The following is a 22,117-nucleotide window of genomic DNA, read 5'->3' on the forward strand; positions in this document are numbered from 1 at the left end:
CCATGATAAGTTTACTGGAGCACTATATAAGCTCAGACAGAAGGGGTGAGCTTTGCAACAGCCAAGAGGGACACTCTGAAGAACACATAGGAGCTGAAAGAGGAGCTGCAGATGAGAGACTGTTTGAAGATGGCCGTTGAAAGGAGACTTTTGCCCCAGAGAAGCTAAGAGGACAAACGCCCCAAGAACAACTGAGAGTGACATTTCAAAGAGGAGCTGTGGCCTAGAGAGGAACATCCTGGGGGAATGCCTTTTGAAACCAGAACTTGGAGCAGACACCAGCCACATTCCTTCCCAGCTAACAAAGGTTTTCCGGATGCCATTGGCCATCCTCCAGTGAAGGTACCTGTGCCGGTTTGAATGTATTGTGTCCCCCAAATGCCATTACCTTTGTGGTCTTGTGGGACAGACGTTTTGGTGCTGGTTAGATTTGCTTGGAATGTGCCCCACCCAGCTGTGGGTGGTGACTTTGGTGGGATACTGCCATGGAGGTGTGACCTCAGCCATTCAGGGTGGGCTTTGATCAGTGGAGCCATATAAATGTGCTGACTCAAAGAGACTGAAGGGAGTGCAGCTGTGAGTGACGTTTTGAAGAAGAGCAAGCTTGCTAGAGAGGAATGTCCTGGGAGAAAGCCATTTTTGAAACCATAACTTTGGAGCAGACGCCAGCCACGTGCCTTCCCAGCTAACAGAGGTTTTCCGGATACCATTTGCCATCCTCCAGTGAAGGTACTTGATTACCGATGTGTTACCTTGGACACTTTATGGCCTTAAGACTGTAACTGTATAGCCAAATAAAACCCCTTTTTATAAAAGCCAGTCCATCTCTGGTGTTTTGCATTCTGCAGCATTAGCAAACTAGAACAGATTTTGGTACCAGAGAAGTGGGGTGCTTTTGCTGCTGACTCTGCAAACACCAAACATGTTGGAACGGCTTTTTTAAATGGATAATGGGGAGTTTCTGGAAGAGTTGTGAGGAGCTTGATAGAAAAGGCCAAAACTGCTTTAAAGAGACTGTTTGTGGAAATATGGACTCTAAAGATACTTCTGATGAGGCCTTGAGCAGAAATGATGAATGTGTTGTTGTAAACTGGAAGAAAGGCGATGCTTGTTTTAAAGTGGCAGAGAATTTGGCAAAATGGAGTCCTGGTGTCAGATGGAAGGAAGAATCTGGAAACAATAACCTGGAATACTTAGCTGAGGAGATCTCCAGACTACCTGTGGAGGATGTATCCTGTCTTCTCCTTGCAGCTTATAGTAAAATGCGAGCAGAGAGAGATAAACTTAGAACTGAACTCTTGGGTTCAAAGAAACCATAAGCTGATGGCTTGGAAAATGAGCTTCCAGGGGGTGGAATCCCAGAAGCTACAGCCCAATGTGAGGATGTAACCAAACATGGAACCCAGCCGCCATTTCAGTACAAGCCAAGATTGGAGATGGAATTATCCAGAAAGAATTTGTGGAAACTCCTATTGTCTGATGGCTTTGACCCGTGTGCTTCATGCAAAGCCAACAGAATTTTTGCGAGATCTTTATAGACAGAGCCATTGCCGGTCTGGACTGGAGGAGACAGACAAGGAAAAAATTAAAGGAAAAATTTCTTCAAAGACAGAGCCATGGAGGTTGAGGTCTGGAGTCAGGAGGTCTCAGGCTGGGAGAGCGGAGCAGCCCACATGCATGGAAAGGGTGAGTTTGCCCTGGAGGTCGAGGGCGGGCTTTCCGCCTCGATGATCTGGAAGAGTTTTGCCATATGAGGTCCCAAAGAGGGCGGAGCACATTCCTAGAGAATTGGGGAGAGCCTGGCTGCCACCACACTGTTCTCAAGGGGTTGAGCTTGTGCCCCGGAGATGGAAGGGAATCCGGGACCTGCCCCAATGTTTGAGGAAGGTGGGGCCGAGAAGGTGGTCTCCCCAATGTGTGGAAATGTTGGAGCACTCACCTAAGCGTTTGGAGAGGAAAGGGCTGCCAGAAAGGCCCTTAGGAAGGGTTAGACTCCGCTCTCTCAAGCCCCAAGGATGCCACGTTGTTCTGTTAATGACTCTCAGACTTTGAAATCTAATGGAGTTTGTCCTGCAGGTTTTAAGAACTGTTTTGGTCCTGTTAACCCTGTTTTCCTTACTGTTTCTCCTTATGGCAATGGAAATGTTTATCCTATGAATGTCCCTCCTTTGTATATTGGAAGCAGATAACTTGTTCTAAGTCCACAGATCCAAGCTAAAGGAAAAGTATGCCTTAGGACTGATCACGCCTATATTTGATTTTGATGGGATTTTTGTACTTAACTTTTGTTACTGAAATGGTTTAAGTTTTTGTGATATTGTGATGAAATGAATGTATTTTGTATTTGGAAAGATAATGTCATTTTGGGGTCCAGGGGGTGGAATGTGCCGGTTTGAATGTATTGTGTCCCCCAAATGCCATTACCTTTGTGGTCTTGTGGGACAGACGTTTTGGTGCTGGTTAGATTTGCTTGGAATGTGCCCCACCCAGCTGTGGGTGGTGACTTTGGTGGGATACTGCCATGGAGGTGTGACCTCAGCCATTCAGGGTGGGCTTTGATCAGTGGAGCCATATAAATGTGCTGACTCAAAGAGACTGAAGGGAGTGCAGCTGTGAGTGACGTTTTGAAGAAGAGCAAGCTTGCTAGAGAGGAATGTCCTGGGAGAAAGCCATTTTTGAAACCATAACTTTGGAGCAGACGCCAGCCACGTGCCTTCCCAGCTAACAGAGGTTTTCCGGATACCATTTGCCATCCTTCAGTGAAGGTACTTGATTACCGATGTGTTACCTTGGACACTTTATGGCCTTAAGACTGTAACTGTATAGCCAAATAAAACCCCTTTTTATAAAAGCCAGTCCATCTCTGGTGTTTTGCATTCTGCAGCATTAGCAAACTAGAACAGTACCCGATTGTTGATGCATTAACTTGAACACTTTATGTCCTTAAGACTGTAACCGTATAACCAAATAAACCCCTTTTGTAAAAGTCAATCCATCTCTGGTGTTTTGCATTCTGGCAGCATTAGCAAACTAGAACACTTGTCTTCTCAATCTTGTTTTAGAAAATCTTGGGTTACATTTGGCAGGAGGCAATTGTACATTTTCATACTCAACTTTTACCTGCTTTTCCTCCATTTTCTTTTACATTATAACAAAATAGAGAGGTATTTGTTGCTCTTTCTAATTAACAGACAAATGCATTTAAAAATTGGTTTAAAAATGACAATGACTAAAACTGGGTTTTTTTTGTTGTGTTGTATGTTTTTGTATTTTCATTCTGAAATTTGCTATAATGAACAACAAAAAATCTGTCCACAGTGAAACTTGAAAATTGGCCTTGATTCCATACTGTGAACTCTCAAAAAAAGAAAAAAAAAATTCAAAGGATTTAAAAAAACTGTCAAAATGTAATTTCAGTAAGTTAGACATAATTCTCAAAGAACTGTATAGTAATTTATTTAATAAGGAAAGAACCATGATGGTGACAAAACTGGTTCAAAGGAGGATACCAGATTCTGATTTGTATATATAGTCATTGACTAGAAGAACACCAGAATTAGATTACTTAGCATACAAAACTGATTTAATATCCCACAGAATAGTGAAGCCACTAGATGAGTCAATTTTTACCTGTCAGTGTTCTAAAAATAAACCCAACTTAAGGGGGGGTCTGAGCCCTAACCAATAATGAATAGTAAAACAAAGGTAAATAATTTGTGGAGTGCCAGAGGACCCTTGGGTTGGATTGTTAGAAAATGTTCCAGTGTGACACTTAAAGGACACACAGTCATATTTTTGCCTCATTTCCAAGTTTTGGATCGTTGTTTCTTGGCAGAACCAATACATATCTGCTTGGGTCTTGAATATGGTATAGATCCTGCTAAAACTAAGTTGTTCCACAAAGGCCCAACCTGTGATCAAAAACATTTAAGAAAGCATGTTAAAAGCAGGAAAGATCTAACTTGGAATCTATGGATATTACTTATTATAGGTGAAGAACACATTTTTAAATTACCCAAGAAGGATGACAGAATTTCAGATAAAAAGTATTCTCAGAAACAGATGAGGGCCTACGTAGTCCATGTGGCACTCAGGGTTTGTAAGATTCTTATTCAAGCAGAGAGTCACGTCTCTATTAGAGGATGGAGTTCAGAGCTGTCCGGCAGCTGTAATTGAGGGAGGAAATTGTAGGAAAGAGGAAACCACAGAGGGGTTCTTGCACAATCTGTATCCCCCCACCAACCCAGTCCTAAACCCTGAACTGCACGTGTTGAAGGGAGATTTGATAGAACCCAGTGGAAAGGAATAGTTAGAAGTCTGAAAGAACCGAGCAGAAAATGGAGCCAACGCCTTCTGCAGAGAAGATAGAATTTGGAGTTTGAATCTTGACAGGACTTGGTGAACACCTTAGATATTACATCAAAACCAAAGAAACAATAGGAATTGAAGAAAGCAATATTTGCAGGTATCAAAGTGATTATAATGGATATTATCAACAACTTTATGCCAATAAATTTGATAGCACAGTTGAAATGTTCAAATTCTTTAAGTGACACATATTACCAAAATTGACACAAGAATAGTATGCATGAATAGCTTTATATTTATTAAAGAAATTTAATTCATAATCAGAAATCTTCCCACAAAGAAATCTCTAGATTCAGATGATTCCACTACTGAAGAAGTCATTCTAGTTCTATCCAAACTTTTTCAGAAAAAAAGAGGGATCATTTCCCAACTATAATTATATGAGGCTAGCATAACCCTGATATCAAAATTTGCCAAGCCACCAGAAGAAAATTTCTTACCAATAATTCTTGTGAACACAGTAGCAAAAATCTTAATAAAATGCTAGCAAATTGAATCCAGTAATATATAAAAAGGATAATGTGTCATGAACACATGGGCTTTTTTTTTTTTTTTCTTCAAAGTCACATTGAACTTTTATTACTTTCCAACATGCACAGAAAGATTGCCAAGCAGTGGATTTGGGGCTCTTTTAACAAATAGATCAAAATGATGCGAAATTTGCATGTAAATTATATTTAAATGGCCACTTCTAAAGTGGTTAAGATGTTTTCTTTTTTTTTTTTTTTTAATTCAGTTTTATTGAAATATATTCACAAACCACACAGTCATCCGTGGTATACAATCAACTGTTCACAGTATGATCATATAGTTATGCGTTCATCACCACAATCTATTTCTGAACATTTTCCTTACATCAGAAAGAATCAGAATAAGAATAAAAAATAACAGTGAAAAGAGAATACCCAAACCATCCCCCATCCCACCCTATTTGTCATTTAGTTTTTACTCCCATTTTTCTACTGATTTTTTTTCAATTTTTTAACTTTGTTTATCAAAAAATTAAAAACAAACAGGCAAACAACAACCAAAAAAACCCCACAACATTTCAAACAAAGCAATGGATTAAGGAAAACAAATAACCTAAAATAATTACTTTGCTTCCAATATGTTCCTACCCTACCCCAAGAAAATTAATAAACCATGTCCAAACAGAGGAGTAAGAAAAACAAATAATCTAAAATAACTACATTGCTTCAAACATGTTCCTACCATACCCCAAGAAAATTAACAACCCCTAAGAAAACAAAGGAATAAGAGGAAAAAAAACCTAAAATAACTCTATTGCTTCCAACATGATCTTACTATATCCAAGAAAGTTTACAAACCATAATCATTCCTGAGCATTCCCATAACATTGAGATTACCCTCCATAGTTTATCTGTTCTTATTAGATTATCATTCCCCCTCCACTAATTGGTATCTCTAGGTCCCCTACATTCTACAGTATAAAACATTGTACATTTTTCACAGAATTCACATTAGTGGTAACATACAATATCTCTCTTTTTAACACATGGGCTTTTAACGCGGGAATGTAACATTGGCGTGGCATTCAGAAAATTTATAAGTTTTAACAGTATGAAGGAGGTAATCCATGTAATCATCCCAATAGATGGAAATAAAAAGCATTCAACAAAAGTAAGGACTCATAGATTATAATAAAAACTTTGGCAAACTAGAAATAGAAGGAAAATTCCTTAACCTGATAAAGGTGTTCTGTTCTGAAAAACCTGCACCTAACATACTTTTTCGTGAAAGACAATGCTTTTTGCCTACCAGCAGGATCAAAGTAAGGATATTGCAAAAGCATTGTACTGAATGTCTTAGCCAGTGCAGTAATGCAAGAAAAGCAATAGAAGGCATAGACATTGGAAAGGACGAAGTAAAACTGCCTTGTTTGAGGATGTGATACATAGAAAATACTATGGAATCTCCAAAGGGCTGCCAGAACTATTACATGAATTTAGCAAGGTCTCAGGATACAAGGTCAATATACAAAAATCAGTTTTATTTCTATTTCTTACCAGCATACAACTGGAAAATGACCCTAAGAAGCAATTCCATGTATAATAACATCAAGAATCATAAAATACTTAAGAATAAATCTAACAGAAGAAATGCATAACTTTCCAGCTATACAACATTTCTGAAAGATTAAAGACCTACATAAATGGAGATGTGTAGTGTCTATGGATTAGAAGAGACAGAGTCACTGTTGTTAAGGTGTTACAACTCCCCAAATAAATCTAATACAGGCCCATTCAAAATCCCAGCATGTTTTTTTTAAAAAAAAACAGTTTGAAAATTGAGTTTCAAACATATATAGAAATGTCCTTTGAATAGGCAAAACAATCTTTAAAAAAAGGAATCAAAGTGGAGGATTCACACTACTCAATTTCAAGATTTATTATATAGTTAACAGTCATGAAGACAATGTGGTATTCCCAAAATTATATAACAAATAGAGGGAACAAAATAGAGTCCCACGCATACAGACCATTGATTTTTCAACAAAGATTAAGGCAATTTTTTGGAGAAAAGGAAGTCATTCAACTCCCATCCTTCCTCATTTAGTTTAGATCGTAGATCAAAATATAAAAGCTAAAACTAGAATACTTTTAGAAGAAAATACAGATTTGTTTATGACCTTGTAATGGTAAGGATTTCTTAGAGTACACACACCAGAAAACCACTAAACATAAAAGAAAAATTTATTAGAAGGATAATCATTTGAAAATTTATGTACATCAAACATCATTAAGGAAATAAAAAGGCAGGCCTCATACTTAAAGAAATTATCAGTATAATAGTTAAATAATGGGCACAATGCTAGAAGAGACAGGTCACAAATAAAGATACATGAATGGCCAAATAAAAACATGATATGGTGCTCAGCATCATTAGTTAGCAGGGAAATGTAAATTAAAACTGCAATAAGATATTTCACACCCACTTGAATGGCTAAAATAATAAAAAGACTGACATCAGATGTTGACAAGAGTATTGAGCATCTGAATTCTCATACATTGCTGGTAGGAGGTTTATAGAATGCTAAATGCTTTCTAAAACTCATTGGCCATCTTTCAAATAAAGTTACACATACAATCACCTTATAATCCAACAATTCCACTTCTAGGTATTTACTTAAGAAGAGACATGTGTCCACAGATTGACTTGTTACAGATGCTTATAGCAGCTTTAGTCCTAATAACCAAAATCTGAAAACAACTCACCTATTAACAGGGAATGGATAAAGAAATTATGTATATTCACACAACTGCTTTCTATTCAGCAATAAAAAGAATGAACTGATAAATTCAGTGTCTTGAGTAAAAGAAGGCAGACAGAAAAGACCATGTACTGTATGATTCCATTTATGAGCCCAAAGTCTGGTAACAGGTTAGTACATATAGATTTATTTTTCCCTCACTTTTATCTAACATCCTAGTAATTTCTCCTTTTATTGAAGATTTTAGTTCACGGTTTAGAGATTTCCTGTCTCTTCCATATCTTGTCACTATTCTGTTACTGAGGCACTGCAGTGGACAAACTGTCCAGTGTCCTGACCTATCCAGTCCTTGACTTCCTCATCTCTAGTCACTTTTTCCCTTAACTCTATCTCAGCCATCCATTCTCATGGTATTATTTTGAACCTTAATGTCAGAATTTGCACCACCTCTAGTTCTTTAAATTTAAAATATCCCTCTTACAAACTACTACACACTATCCTTCTTGCTCAAGTAACCCCACTGCTACTAATTTTTTATTGCACCACCACCTCCAATCCCATATCCTGTATTTTTTCACTTTCCATCAGTTTTCTAGCTTCACTCTTCTCCCTGTCCAGTCAAGTGCCTCTTTATAATCCCTCCCAAACACCCACTTGTACTTTGTTCCTTCTTGCTCTCTCCCATGCACTCAAATGACAGAACCCTAGACCTGGGTGGATGGATGAATGTACTATACACTTAAGGTGCTGTACTGAATAATGGTATTGCTGGAGGCGGTAGGGGGGTCACAGCCAGATGCCTGGTTAGTTTCCTTTCTTGCTTTCTCACATGATTTGTTATATTCCCCACCCCCCTTCTCATTCTTTCCATACCTTCTCTACTCTTTCCCCTTGCTCCTAGTTTATTCACTGAGAAAAGGGAGACATTAGCAGTATTGGAGGAATTCACCATTTGTCCCCCAAGCCTACATGCTTTCATTTTCTTCCTTTCCTTTTGTGCTCCAGATCTTATCTTCTCAGAAACTTACTGACTTTGAATATTCCCCTCCTGTATCGCTAAATATTTTTTGTGTGGTTTTCGTTTTCAGTTATCACTCCAGAAAATTAATAGAATTCTTTTAATCTCTTTTGATACTATATTTTTACCATCAGTACTTCAACATACTTTAGTGTTTTCCATCTTAAAAATAAAATAAATAAAACCCTCATTTATATATTCCCCTCCAGCTCACATTCCATTTTTTTGTTTCATTTTTTCATGGCAAAAATTTTTGGAAGACTTATCTACGTATGCTATCTACCTTCTAACCAGTTTTTATTTGAAAAAACTATTTGAAATTCACATAACATAAAATCAGTTTTAAAGTTCTGTCTGTATGGATTTGCCTGTTCTGTGTAGTTCATATAAATGAAATTGAGTAATATGTGATATTTTGTGCCTGACTTCTTTCACTTGAGCATAATATTTCCAAGGTTCATTGACATTTCCACATTGTAACGTGTATTAGAACTTCATTCCTTTTTATGGCTGAATAATATTTTGCTTTATGTACATAACCACATTTTTATTCTTCCATTGGTGGACATTTGTGTGTGTTTGGCTCGCTCCATTTCCAAGTGTCAGTACTTCACTACATGATCTAACTCTAGCGCATCAGACCTTAAGGGGTTAACTGGGCTGAATGGCGGGGGGGGGGGGCAGAGAGTTAGCCTCCCTTCCCTCCCCAACTGTACAGTTTGTAATCTGGATTGTGAATACAATATAGCAGTTTTGCTGGCCCCGCTCTGCTTCTGTCCTGTCCACTTCTGACACTCTTGTTCCTAGTGACAAACTAGCTGTGTGCATTGGATGTAAATGTACAGTGAGTTTCTTGATTCATTATTAGGTTCAACTTTATTATTTTGCTTCCCCTCCTAGACCTACTTCCAGCCTCGTTTTGTGTTCCCCTTTTGGGGTTTGCTTTGTCTGTTTTTTTGTTGTAACAGCACTTTAAAAGGACAACAACTGAGCATGAGATGGTGACACCTTGAGCCAGTTTGGAGAGACCATCCTGTATCTGTGGCTTTTGTTTTGTTTTTAATTTTAAAGAAGAGAAAAAAGCTGTCACTTAAAAAAAAAAAAAAATGAATAGTGGTGCCGTGAGGACCATCAGGCTGTTTTCTGCAGTAGCTGTGTCAATTTACATTCCCACCAGAAATATATGAGGGTTTCTATTTTCTCTACTTCCTCACTGACATTTGTTGTTTACCATTTTTTAGATGATAGCCATCCTAGTGGGTGAGAAGTGGCATTTCCCTAATAAACTTAATGGTACTGAATGTCTTTTCATATGTTTCTTGGCCATTTGCAAATCTTCTTTGGAGAAATGTCTATTCAAGTCCTTTGCCCATTTTTAAAAAATCAGATTGTCCTTCTAACCAATTTTAACCTACTACATTTTGCTACCAGCGTCTTTTGCATTTTTTAATCTTATTCCTTGAATCCAGCAAACAGAAGCACCTTTAAAACACTGATCAGATCATGTCACTTGCCCATTTAAAAACTCATTGGTTTTCTTCTGCATGTAGAATTCAGATTGCCATACCAATAAGTGGCGCTACGTGATTGGCCCCTGCCTGTTTCTCCATCCTCAACTTGCATGTCTCTTCTTATCCTCCATTTCTATGTTCTAGCCATTCTCTCCTTTCTTTACTTTTTTGAACTCTTTAAACCATTTACTATCTGAAGGCGTTTGGATATGCTGTTACCTCTGCCTGTAGTGTTCTTGTCCTGGTTCCTTTTTCCTTCCGAATTTTAGTTTGCAGCTCAAGTTTTTGTTTTTGTTTTGTTTTGTTTTTAATTTTTATTAGGGTTGTTCAGATACCATACAATCATCCAAAGATCCAAAGTGCACAATCAGTTGCAGCTCAAGTTTTAAAGAAGCCTTTCCGAAATGAAATAAGCTTCAGTGGCAGAGAGATTCCAGAAGGAGCCGAGAGGTCACTCTGGTGGGCACTCTTATGCACACTTTAGACAACCCTTTTTAGGTTCCAAAGAATTGGGGTAGCTGGTGGTGGATACCTGAAACTATCAAACTACAACCCAGAACCCATGAATCTCGAAGACAGTTGTATAAAAATGTAGCTTATGAGGGGTGACAATGGGATTGGGAGGGCCATAAGGACCACACTCCACTTTGTCTAGTTTATGGATGGATGAGTAGAAAAATAGGGGAAGGAAACAAACAGACAAAGGTACCCAGTGTTCTTTTTTACTTCAATTGCTCTTTTTCACTCTAATTATTATTCTTGTTATTTTTGGGTGTGTGCTAATGAAGGTGTCAGGGATTGATTTGGGTGATGAATGTACCACTATGTAATGGTACTGTAAACAATCGAAAGTACGATTTGTTTTGTATGACTGCGTGGTATGTGAATATATCTCAATAAAATGAAGATTTAAAAAAAAAAAACAAAGGACAAATGGGGTGGGATGGGGGGATGATTTGGGTGTTCTTTTTTCACTTTTATTTTTTATTCTTGTTCTGGTTCTTTCTGATGTAAGGAAAATGTTCAGAGATAGATTGTGGTGATGAACGCATAACTATGTTATCATACTGTGGACAGTGGATTGTATATCATGGATGATTGTATGGTGTGTGAATGTATTTCAATAAAACTGAATTTAATTAAAAAAAAAAAAAACCTGGTGACTGATACTCACTTTATCCAGTGTATAAGAAAATGAGTAATAAAATGACAAAAAATTTTCAAATAATAAGGGGGGGGAGGGGTAAAGGATGTTTTGGTTGTTCTTTTTTATTTTTATTTTTTTTATTTTGGATTAATGAAAATGTTCTAAAATTGGTTGTGGCGATGAATGCACTATACGATGATACTGTGAGTCGTGTACTTTGGATGGATTATATGATATGTGAATATATCGCAATAAAATTGTATTAAAAAATGAAAAAAAAAAAATAAAGAAGCCTTTCCTTACCTTTCAATCTAAATTTCTTTTGCTGCTTTCTCTCAGGACTGCCACTTAAAGTATAAATATTCTATTTTACTTGTAACAGACAATAAGCTCCTGGAGGAGAAGGTAAGGAGTGTACTGTTGTTAAATGGTATATTCCCCAGTAACAATTCTTTTTTTCTTAAACAGCTTTGTTGAGATATAAGTCACATACCATATAATTCACCCATTTAAGTGAATTAATTCGGTGTTTTTTTAGTAAGTTCACTGGATTGTGCCTCCATCACCACAATCTAACATGAATGCAACAGTAATTCTAACCCTGAAATTCTGATTATAATAGGATTGGGGTGAAGCCCAGGCATTGGTTTAAAGGGAGGGGGGGGCTCTCTAGTTGATTTCAGTGAGCAGTCAGTATTGAGAACCACTCTCCAAATATATATTGTCTTAAATGTTAAAAAATTTTAAAAGGAATATTAAATTTTGTAAAATCATTGTCCCTTCTTACAAACAAAGTCTGAGACTTCTTAGTGGACAGCTAGGAAATGCTAACACCATGTATACATACATGTCTATATTTATTGCTCTACCTACCAATATATATAAATTAAAAGCCATGAGTTCATACTATTATCCAGCAACACAGCCTTCCCCTTTTCCTGTTGATAAATTTCTTCCTCCTTCAGAGAGAAATCTGGATTTCATCACAAAATATTTATTTACTGTTCATTCCTAGTACCCCCATAAAGTGATTTCTTAATTGTCAACCCATATCCCTGTGAGAAATGTATTTAATAATTAGAGTATAATATTTGTTTACAGTTCATTAGCCATATAAGTCAAAATACTATTTTTCCAAAATTACTTAGGTTACTTTTTCCCACACCTTTCAGTTAGTTACGTTATTGTTTTGTAATAAAATTAGTTCTATTTTTTACTGTTTGTTTTCCAATTCTAGTTCCCCACACACAGCATAATAGGACTGATGCCTTTTTGTATAGCTTTGACTTGATTTTCATTATATTTTGAATATGTGAAATGTTACTAGATTCTAAGAGTCAGAGCTATACAAAAAGGTACCTGTTCTAGTTTGCTAATGCTGCCGGAATGCAAAACACCAGAGATGGATTGGCTTTTATAAAAGGGGGTTTATTTGGTTACACAGTTACAGTCTTAAGCCCATAAAGTGTCCAAGGTAAGTCATCAGCAGTCAGGTACCTTCACTGGAGAATGGCCAGTGGTGTCCGGAAAACCTCTGTTAGCTGGGAAGACATGTGGCTGGCGTCTGCTCCAAAGTTCTGGTTTCAAAATGGCTTTCCCCCAGGACGTTACTCTCTAGGCTGCAGTTCCTCAAAAATGTCACTCTTAGTTGCACTTGGAATATTTGTCCTCTCAGCTTCTCCGGAGCAAGAGGCTGCTTTCAACGGCCATTTTCAAACTGTTTCTCATCTGCAGCTCCTGTGCTTTCTTCAAAGTGTCCCTCTTAGCTGTAGCAAGCTCGCTCCTTCTGTCTGATCTTATATAGTGCTCAGTAATTTAATTCAGACCCACCCATTGGGTGGGCCAACACCTCCTTGGGAATTATCCAATCAGAGTCATCACCCACAGTTGGGTGGGGCACATCTCCATGGAAACACTCAAAGAATTACAATCTAATTAACACTGATAGGTCTGCCCACACAAGATTACATCAAAGATAATGGCTTTTGGGGGGACATAATACATTCAAACTGGCACAGTACCATTCCTACCACCCTGTTCCTTTTTCTCCCTTCTTTCCATCCTATTCCTACCTGCCCCCTATGGGTAACAGTTTCATTAGTTTTCGGATTATCCTTCATATATGTATGTGTTTTATTTATTCATTTATTTATTTACAAAAATGAGCTGATACATGTGTATTTTCCTATATCCCTTTCTTTTTTACATGAAGAGTAATTGCTGGGTAGGTATTTTTTTTAAGAATTAGATTTGAAACTGAGGTTTTTTGTTTTAGCAAAAGCTTTGTTCCTGTGACTTTTGACAAATACTTCACAATTTGTGTGTTGGTTTCTGTTTGTAAAATGAGCCTCATTCTTCTGTCCTTGCCTTACTTATCATACTTAACAGAAGTGATGGGGAAAACAAGCGCACTATTACATGAAGGACTAATGCTTTCTCAGAAGAAAGGCATGCTAAAAATGCAAAGGTATATTCTTCCTGCATTGGATGGAACATTCAAGTCCCCCAAGAATTTTTTTAATAAGCAGGAACAGCTTTTCTTTTTCTTGAAGTCTTACAGTCACCAGGCATAATGGGTGATATATTGGCCCAGTGAGGGTTTGGAGATAGAAAGTTTAGGGGGGTAGATAATGGCCAGGGAATATTTGGTCTACAGTATTGTAACAAAAACACTGACCCCAGTATGCTTTATTAAAATAAACTGGGCTGTGGATAAAAAAAATTGAGCAGTAAGTATAAAACCATTTTTGTAATTACTGTATTTCTTTACATTCCAAGTACATATTTTCATCAGTGTTGGTAAATATAAATCTTAGGTTTGGGAGCCATTGAACTTGTTAACAAGTGTTATGCTGATTGAAGTTTTTTTTAAAAAAAAAAAAAAAAAAGAAAGAAAGAAATAGAACAATTCAAAATAGTTTCCATAAAATTTTATAGGTATTCTTTTAATCTCAACCTGTAGGAGTAAGACAGTGAGACACAAAACGGCAAGTTACCTATACAGAAGTTGAAGCTTAGGTGAATAACTTGGTGGAAATGTAATTCCCAGACACATTTCACTCCCAGTTTAGCACAATTTGCTGACCGTGGTGCGAGTTCATGAAAATGGCTGGCATACTATTTACACGCCAGCAGTATTCTGGTGATTTTGAGTAAGGCTATGATACTTTGAGATGGGGTAATTGAGACTGGAAATAATTCATAAAAAGTCAAAAACTGGTTTATTTTGAACCAGTAATAAAGCTAGAATTCCTTATACCCAGTTAGCCTTTCTGTTTTTATTTTTTTATTTTTTTGTGGTAATGTGTATAAACAGTATTCCCCATTTTAACCACTGTCAAGTATACAGTTCAGTAGTGTTAATTATATTCACAATGTTGTGCTACCGTCACCGCCATCCATTACCAAAACTTTCTGTCACCCTAAACATAAACTCTGTACTCATTAAGCATTGACTTCTCCCATCCTATCCACCATTCCATTTTGAGAATGTTTATCGAAAGAGAATAACTACCATAATTGAACAGTTGAATTATTTAAACAAACAATGTGGTGCAAGAAAATGATTTCTCTAGCATGTATGGCATGGCATTAAATGAATGACTTGACTAAAGTAAAAATGTATACCAAAAAGGTAACCTCCTAGGGCCCTGCTTTGAAGAGAAGGGAAATTACAGAAGCACTCTGTCTACCACTTCAGCTTTTCTGCTTTTTGCTTTCTGGCTTTGGGGTGCATGTACTTTTGGAGTGCATCTGAATACCAAATAAAATCCAAAGAGAAGCTTCTATAATAATCCCTACTGTCTGGGTGGGAGAATCTTAAGTTATTTCATCCTTTTTACAGTTTCCTATTAGGTAACTGGTGTCAGAGTCATTCTTTAGTTTTCTGAAAACAGTGATGATGTAAACCACTGAACTAGTAATGATTGTGTGGATTTAATGTTTCTGAGGCATTTGCTAATCTTTCTCTACTCTCTTTGCAGCCTTTTGGACTGCAGGATAGGGGACTGTTCACTTTGTCTTAAGGCAGTGTGAAACCACTTAAAAATATTATATGTGTTTGTGAGTTGTGTTTTGTTTTTTCAAGATGGAACACTTTAAATATTGGTGTTAATATTTTAAATTCTGCATATGGAATAGTTTCTTTGTATATGAGAATAAGTGAACCTAGTTGCCCACTTTTGCTTTGGATCTCAACATGATTACAAGATTTCTCAAGTTCTTTAAGGAGAGCCCTCCTGAATATCCAGTGCCACCTCATTTTACTGAGACTTAGATGCAGATACAGCCAGCCCCATTCTGGAATTTATGTTCTTGAACCCTGTGTGCCTCTTATTCTCAACAAATATTTCTATAAATGTTTTTCCTGTCGACCTCAATTTTAACATATTAACAAATATACATACATACATCTTTTGGTCATGAAAAAAAGACAGGCTATTGGCAGTGGGTTAGTAGCTATGGGTGGTGAGATTACTGGTGATTTTACCTCTATTCTTCGGGCTTTCTGTAAGAGAGCTAAATTTGTTTTGAAATGAGATTTTGTTGTAGAATAGCAACATTTTGTCTTGATGAGTGTCCTTGAAGTTAATTCTCTTATAATCCCTTCCAAAAAACCTTAATCAAGTGGAGAGTCAGCGCATTATTTACACGATGCCTCGTAAAACATGTAGGTAACATCAATCAGATCATTACCATAATTTAATGCTAACAGTGGTATTTTAAGTTAATATAAAATTGACAGAAATTCTTAAAATATGTCAGTAAAAAGTACAGAAAGTTAACAGGATTTTCATCTCAGAACCAAAGTTCATCATCTGTTCCAGTTTGCTAATGCTACCTTTAAGCAAAATACCAGAAATGGATTGACTTTTATAAAGGGGGTTATTTGGTTACAAAGTTAATCTTAAGGCCATAAGAGTGTCCAAGTTAAGACATCAACAATAGGGTACCTTCACTGGAGAAAGGCTGTTGACATCCGGAAAACCTCTGTTAGATCGGAAAGCACGTGGCAGGCGTCCACTTGCTCCTTGGTTGCGTTTCAAAATGGCATTCTCCAAAACGTCAGTGTCGGTTTCCAACGGCTGTCTTCAAAATGTGTCTCTCAGCTGCAGCTAGCGGTGAGCTCCTTCTGTCTGAGCTTTTATAGGGCTCCAGTGAACTAATCAAGGCTCACTCTGAATGGGCAGGGCTACGCCTCCATGGAAATTATCCAGTCAGAGTTATCACCTACAGTTGGGTGGGTCACATCTCCATGGAAACAACCTAATCCAAAGGTTCCAACTTAATCAGCACTAATATGTCTGCCCCTACAAGTTTGCATTAAAGAATATGGCTTTTTCTGGGGGACATAATATATACAAACCGGCACATCATCTAAACCAAAACTTCAGAAATCTACAAAAGCTGTAACATGCCTGAAGTCATACAGCTACTAGGTCATGCCAACCTGAGTCTTAAATTCTTGCAATTCTCCAGTCTTTTGACACTCCATAATATTTGTTGCACTTCTTGACATTCACTCTGAATCCTTACTAGCATTCAAGAATTATTTGGGTTTTTCTATTTTTTTAAATATAAAAATATTATCTAATCTCACATTCAGAACTGTTAGACGATATTTTTCTGTTGTTTTCAGCCATCCGGTTTGTGGTATTTTGTTACGACAGCCCTAGGAAACTAAAGCACCAATTTTTAATGGAGCTGCTATAAACATTTCTGTACAGGTTATTGCGTGAGCCTGAGTTTTCATTTCTCTAGGGTGGATGCCTAGAGGTAGGATTGGTAGGTGGTATGGTAAGTGGTTGTTTAACTTTATAAGAGATTTCCAGGCTGTTTTCAGGAGTGACTGTGCCGATTTGCATTTCCATCAGCAAGGTGTGTGGGTTCCGGTTGCTCTGCCCCTCTCTCCAGCATGTGATATTGTCAGCTTTTTTTGGAAAAAAAAAAAAATTAAGCCATTCTCACAGATGTGTAATGCAGTCTCATGGTTCTGATTTGCATTTTCCTACTTAATTAATATGTTGAGCATCTTTTCAAATGCTTATTTGTCAACCGTAATATCTTTTTTGGTGAAGTGTCTGTTCAAATCCTTTGGCCAATTTTTTAAATTATCTCCCCCCCCCCCAAAAAAAAAACCTATCTAAATATAAAGAAAATTTCAAAATAGTCCTATCACTAAGCATAACTATTTTTGTCTTATTGATGTAAAAGAGTATGTTATTTTTGTTCTTCAAATACTCTTCTGGTGTAAGAGTATGCTCTGATTTGGCATACCACAATTTAAAACCGCTTTAGATATTGAGCATTTGGATTATTGATAGATACCATTACGATAACCACTTTGTATATACAATTTGGGGTGGAGGGTATTTGTTGAGTTACTTCTTTAGGATAATGTCTCTTGCTACTTAATACCTTGTTGCTTTTCAAGAGAAAATCAGTGTAGAGGTTAAGGCAATGAGTCTGTGTGCCAGATTTACCATTATTTTGGCAGCATTGATTAATACATGTTCTACTTTTGTAAATGTACAGGGTATCTGACAATACAGAATATTTTGCCAATGTTCACTAGCTGTCGCATACTTACATGACTTGTCTGTTTATATGCTTTGACCCAGCTTTTGGGGTAGTTTGTATTATTAGAACTTTTTAATTGTTGTGTTACATTCTCAGTCTGCTGTCCTTTCTTGGTACTTGTTGAAGACACTTTGCTCTGCATATCCTTGGGGGTGGGAAGATCAGAAAGAAATTCAGCCATACTTCTAAGTAGAATTTCAGCCTCAAATAGAGGCTTTGAAATGCACTGATAGCAGTTATAAGAAGAACTTCAGCTCACCCATAGTCAGGTCCAGTGTAAGGAGACAAATAACACAGCCTTCCTGTGTAATTTCAGCAAGTCACAGAATTGAGGGATAACTGCATCTGTGGCCTTATTGCCTATATTTGAGATTCTCTATCTTTGGCATCTTATAGCCCCTTTCCTTTTTAAGCCTAGTAAATTTGTTTTGAAGTGCTGAAATTCAAACTTTTCCAGGTTCTTCCCATTCTCTTCTTTTTATAGTCTAAGCTTATATTTGACTTGTGTTTGGTCTAAAGGTAAGTTACTACCCAATAATATCAGGTAATTGGTTAATCACTGAGATTTTTTTCCTCTCACAAACACACAGACATATATATATATACATATATAAACAGAGGATGGTTTTCAGAAAGGAAGCTTCCAATGTACACTGTGGCATTAAACAAATATTAACTACATTTAAAATTTCCCCTTAGTTGTCTTGATACTGAAGTTGAAGGTTCATGTTACCCTGTAATTGTTTTGCTGAACTTGCATTTAATAGAATGATTGCGGTCATTTCCCTGTCACTAGGCAGTTATTACTTAGTCTATTAAATATTTGGGCTCCATATTCTCCCCCTCCCCAAGAAAAAGCTAATTCTCGTAATTTCTTTTTCTTCAGTCATACGAGTTTTGCTTTTCAAATTTTACTGCTTTTCAGGCAGGAATGCTGTCGGTTAAATATTGATGTGTGTTTTATTTATCTTCCTCTTATTCAGATTGAGTCTGTTTCTCAGCCACTGGAAAGCCATGGTGCCCCTGTTGGTCATCCTTCTGAGTCATTGTCTACCAAATCAGGTGGATCATTGAGACCTGTCAATGGAGTTATTAACACGTAAGGTTTATCTTTTCTACTTCAAACATTCAGTAAGCTTGTAAAAGATGAGTTTGGAGCTCTTAGGTATCCCTAGCCAGGACTGATCTTGGTTTAAAGAAACAGAAACATTATCACTTATTAATATTTTACATGCATCCTATTATAGCAAATATATTTTAATTAATATTCTTAATTTGATGTCTTTTACTTAATATGGCCTAAAATGGACTGAGCATGGAGAAAAATAGAAGGTCCTCCTGTTATTATGAACCATTATCTTTGGTCCTGGTCTTAGAAGAATTTATATGAAGAAGTGTTTATATAAACTCCTCGACTCTAGAACAGAGTGAACTTAAGTTCACTCTTCTATACTTTTCAGACAGTATGGAATTAGTACTGTTACCAAGAGCCTCACAGATGAGCATAGACAGAGCAAACACACTTAGGTTAGCAGACACCTGCTTCTTCTCTGGCATGCTTGCTTGTATCTGAACATTTGCATGCAGAACAGTTGAACCAGTATTAGAGGCTTTGTTGCCTTAGATTCTTTGAGAAGTGAATACTCTTCCTTCCCTTGTACAGTCTTCAGCCAGTCTTGACAGACCACATTCCAGGTGACAGCTGTGATGTTGAGGAGCAATTACATAAAAAGCAACGACTTAATCTAGTTTCTTCATCATCTGATGGCACCTGTGTGGCAGCCCGGACTCGTCCTGTGCTTAGCTGTAAGAAGCGGAGACTTGTTCGACCCAACAGCATCGTTATTCTTTCCAAGAAGGTCAGTACCAGTGAGACTTGGTCATTGTCAGACAGTGAGCCAGATGCTCTGATAGGGATATTAGTCCCCAGCCAACTTTGGTTTCTTTAACTCTGGTGTTTTCCAAACTTGGCTGACTACCGGCGTTTCCTGGGGAGCTTTTAAAAATTCTAGGTTTCAGGGCCTTGTTTCCTAGCGATTCTGATTCAGTAGCTCTAAAGTTGAACCTGGGAATCTTGTTTTAAAACAACAAAAAGCTCTGATGATTCTTCAGCCAGGTTTGGAAACTGCTGGCTTGAGCTCTTTAACATAAATGGGAGTGGAAAAGTTGAAGTGCAGCCACATCTAGAGTTTGAGGAAAAGTGCATTTCTCACCTGCACTATTATCACTGAAAATAGTAGTGTAAGTTGATTGCTAACTCTTCTTCATGTAACGGAGTTGGCTTCATTCCAAAACTAATGAAATACAACTCCAGTAAAAGTACCATGCAGTGGTTAAGAGCATTCACTTTGAAGACAGTAAACTTGGGTCTGAATCATGGCACTGCCACGTCATAGTTTTGTGATTCTGAGCATGTTAACTCCCCCAAAGCCTCAGCTACTTCAGAGAGTTGTTTGAGGAATAAATGATATTGTATTTAATATATTACTAGGGTTTCTGACTGATAAATTCCTCGTAGGAAGTGGCTGTTACTGTTACTGCTTTTGTTTTGTTCATTCATTCACTGTTTAACAAATATGTATTGAGTTCCTAAATGTGCTAGATCTGTTCTCTGTGCTGGTAATACAACACCAAACAAAAACAGACAAAAGTCTTTACCCTCATGAAATGTTCTGGTTGGGAAAGACTAAAAGTAAGTCAACAAATGAAGTGTATATATGTCCTATGGTGATAAGTACTATGGCGAAAAATGCAGTCAAGGAAGGCAATTGGGAGTGCTGGGGAGTTCAGATAGAGAAGGGGGCAGAGGAGTTGAGCCTTGAGGCATTCCAGGACTGAGAGGTGTGAAAGATGAGGGGATTAGGAAAGAATGACTAGTGAAGACGGAAAACCAAGAGAGTATGGTTTCCTGGGAAGTAAGTGAAGTAAGTGTTTCAGAGAGGAAGGAGGAGCAGTCATCTTTGTTGGATGCGGCAGACAGATCAGATAAGAGGTCTTAAGGATTGACCATTGGATTTGGTGAGGCCAAGGTCATTGGAGACCTCAGTGGGCAGTTTTGGTGGGGGGAAGTGGGTTCAGGAGGAATTGAGAGAGCCAGTATAACCAGTTTCAAAGAATGAAAAGGAATCTTTTTATGATGGAGCTATTACAATGTACTTCCTGATGACAAAGGAGAGGAGAGCGGAAAATTACTAGAACCATTAATATTTGGTCAGTGACTTTTCATTGCTTTGCTTGTTTTATTCTACTGTGGAGTTGTAACTATATAACTTTAAGGTGTTTGTTTTTGTTTTTTGTTTCTGTTTTTGGTTTTTTTTTTTTTTTTGGTCACAGTCTCTTTAAAGGAAGCTGTTACAAGTGAGAATTAGGCAGTAAAATTTCTCTCATCTATTCCTCAGATTCTGCTTAAAATACTGTAATTAGAAAATAAGATATTTAGCAGGTTTCTCTTTGACATTTGAGTCGCAAATTTTAATATTCATATAAATCTAAATGATTTTCTGAGGAGTTGATGGGTTATAACAGAAATGCAAGAAAATAATACGTTACTGTCAAGTGTAGGAAAGTAGTCATTGATGAAGTCCTGAAGCACTGAATGCTTTTACATCGAAAAACAAAAATATGCACTATATAGATAACCCTTTTTAGGTTTTAATGTACTGGAATAGCTAGAAATAAACACCTGAAACTATCAAATCAAACTTCAACCCAGTAGCCTTGACTCTTGAAGACAGTTGTATAACAATGTAGCTTACAAGGGGTGATAGTGTGATTGTTAAAAGCCTTGTAGATCACACTTCCTTTATCCAGTGTATGGATGGATGAATAGAAAAATGGGGACACAAACTAAATGAAAAATAGGGTGGGGGGGATGATTTGGGTGTTCATTTTTTTATTTTTTGTTCTTACTCTGATTCTTGTGTAAGGAAAATGTTCAAAAATGGATTGGGGTGATGAATGCATAACTATATGATGGTGCTATGAACAGTTGATTGTATACCATGGATGGTTGTATGGTATGTGAATATATCTCAATAAAACTGAATTTAATTTAAAAAAAAAAAGTAGTCCTAAGGAAGAATCATTCGGGCATAGTAAGTAAATATCAGGGTTAGGAGGACAGAGAGCTTTGAGAATGGGAGAGTAATGTTACTCTCCACAGAAATTAGGAAAAGTTAGGGAAAAATAAGGAATACTTTCCTTTACTACAATTTCATTGAAATATTAGGATAGATCATTACAACATGACTTCATTGGTATTT

The 22,117-nt window shown here is 37.1% G+C and overlaps 1 protein-coding gene across 4 annotated transcripts in view; it reads left to right on the top strand.

Moving 5' to 3' along the window:
* KANSL1 (KAT8 regulatory NSL complex subunit 1) overlaps window positions 1-22,117 on the top strand; it is a 243,673-nt gene that overhangs the window by 185,142 nt on the left and 36,414 nt on the right. For all 4 annotated transcript variants that reach the window (XM_037810006.1, XM_037810005.1, XM_037810007.1 and 1 more), the window contains 2 exons: window positions 18,839-18,954; window positions 19,519-19,714. In XM_037810006.1, coding sequence (XP_037665934.1) covers window positions 18,839-18,954; window positions 19,519-19,714 — 312 coding nt within the window. The remainder of the gene's footprint in view (window positions 1-18,838; window positions 18,955-19,518; window positions 19,715-22,117) is intronic.

The sequence above is a fragment of the Choloepus didactylus genome, chromosome 18, assembly GCF_015220235.1.
Source record: "Choloepus didactylus isolate mChoDid1 chromosome 18, mChoDid1.pri, whole genome shotgun sequence".
Lineage (NCBI taxonomy): Eukaryota > Metazoa > Chordata > Mammalia > Pilosa > Megalonychidae > Choloepus > Choloepus didactylus.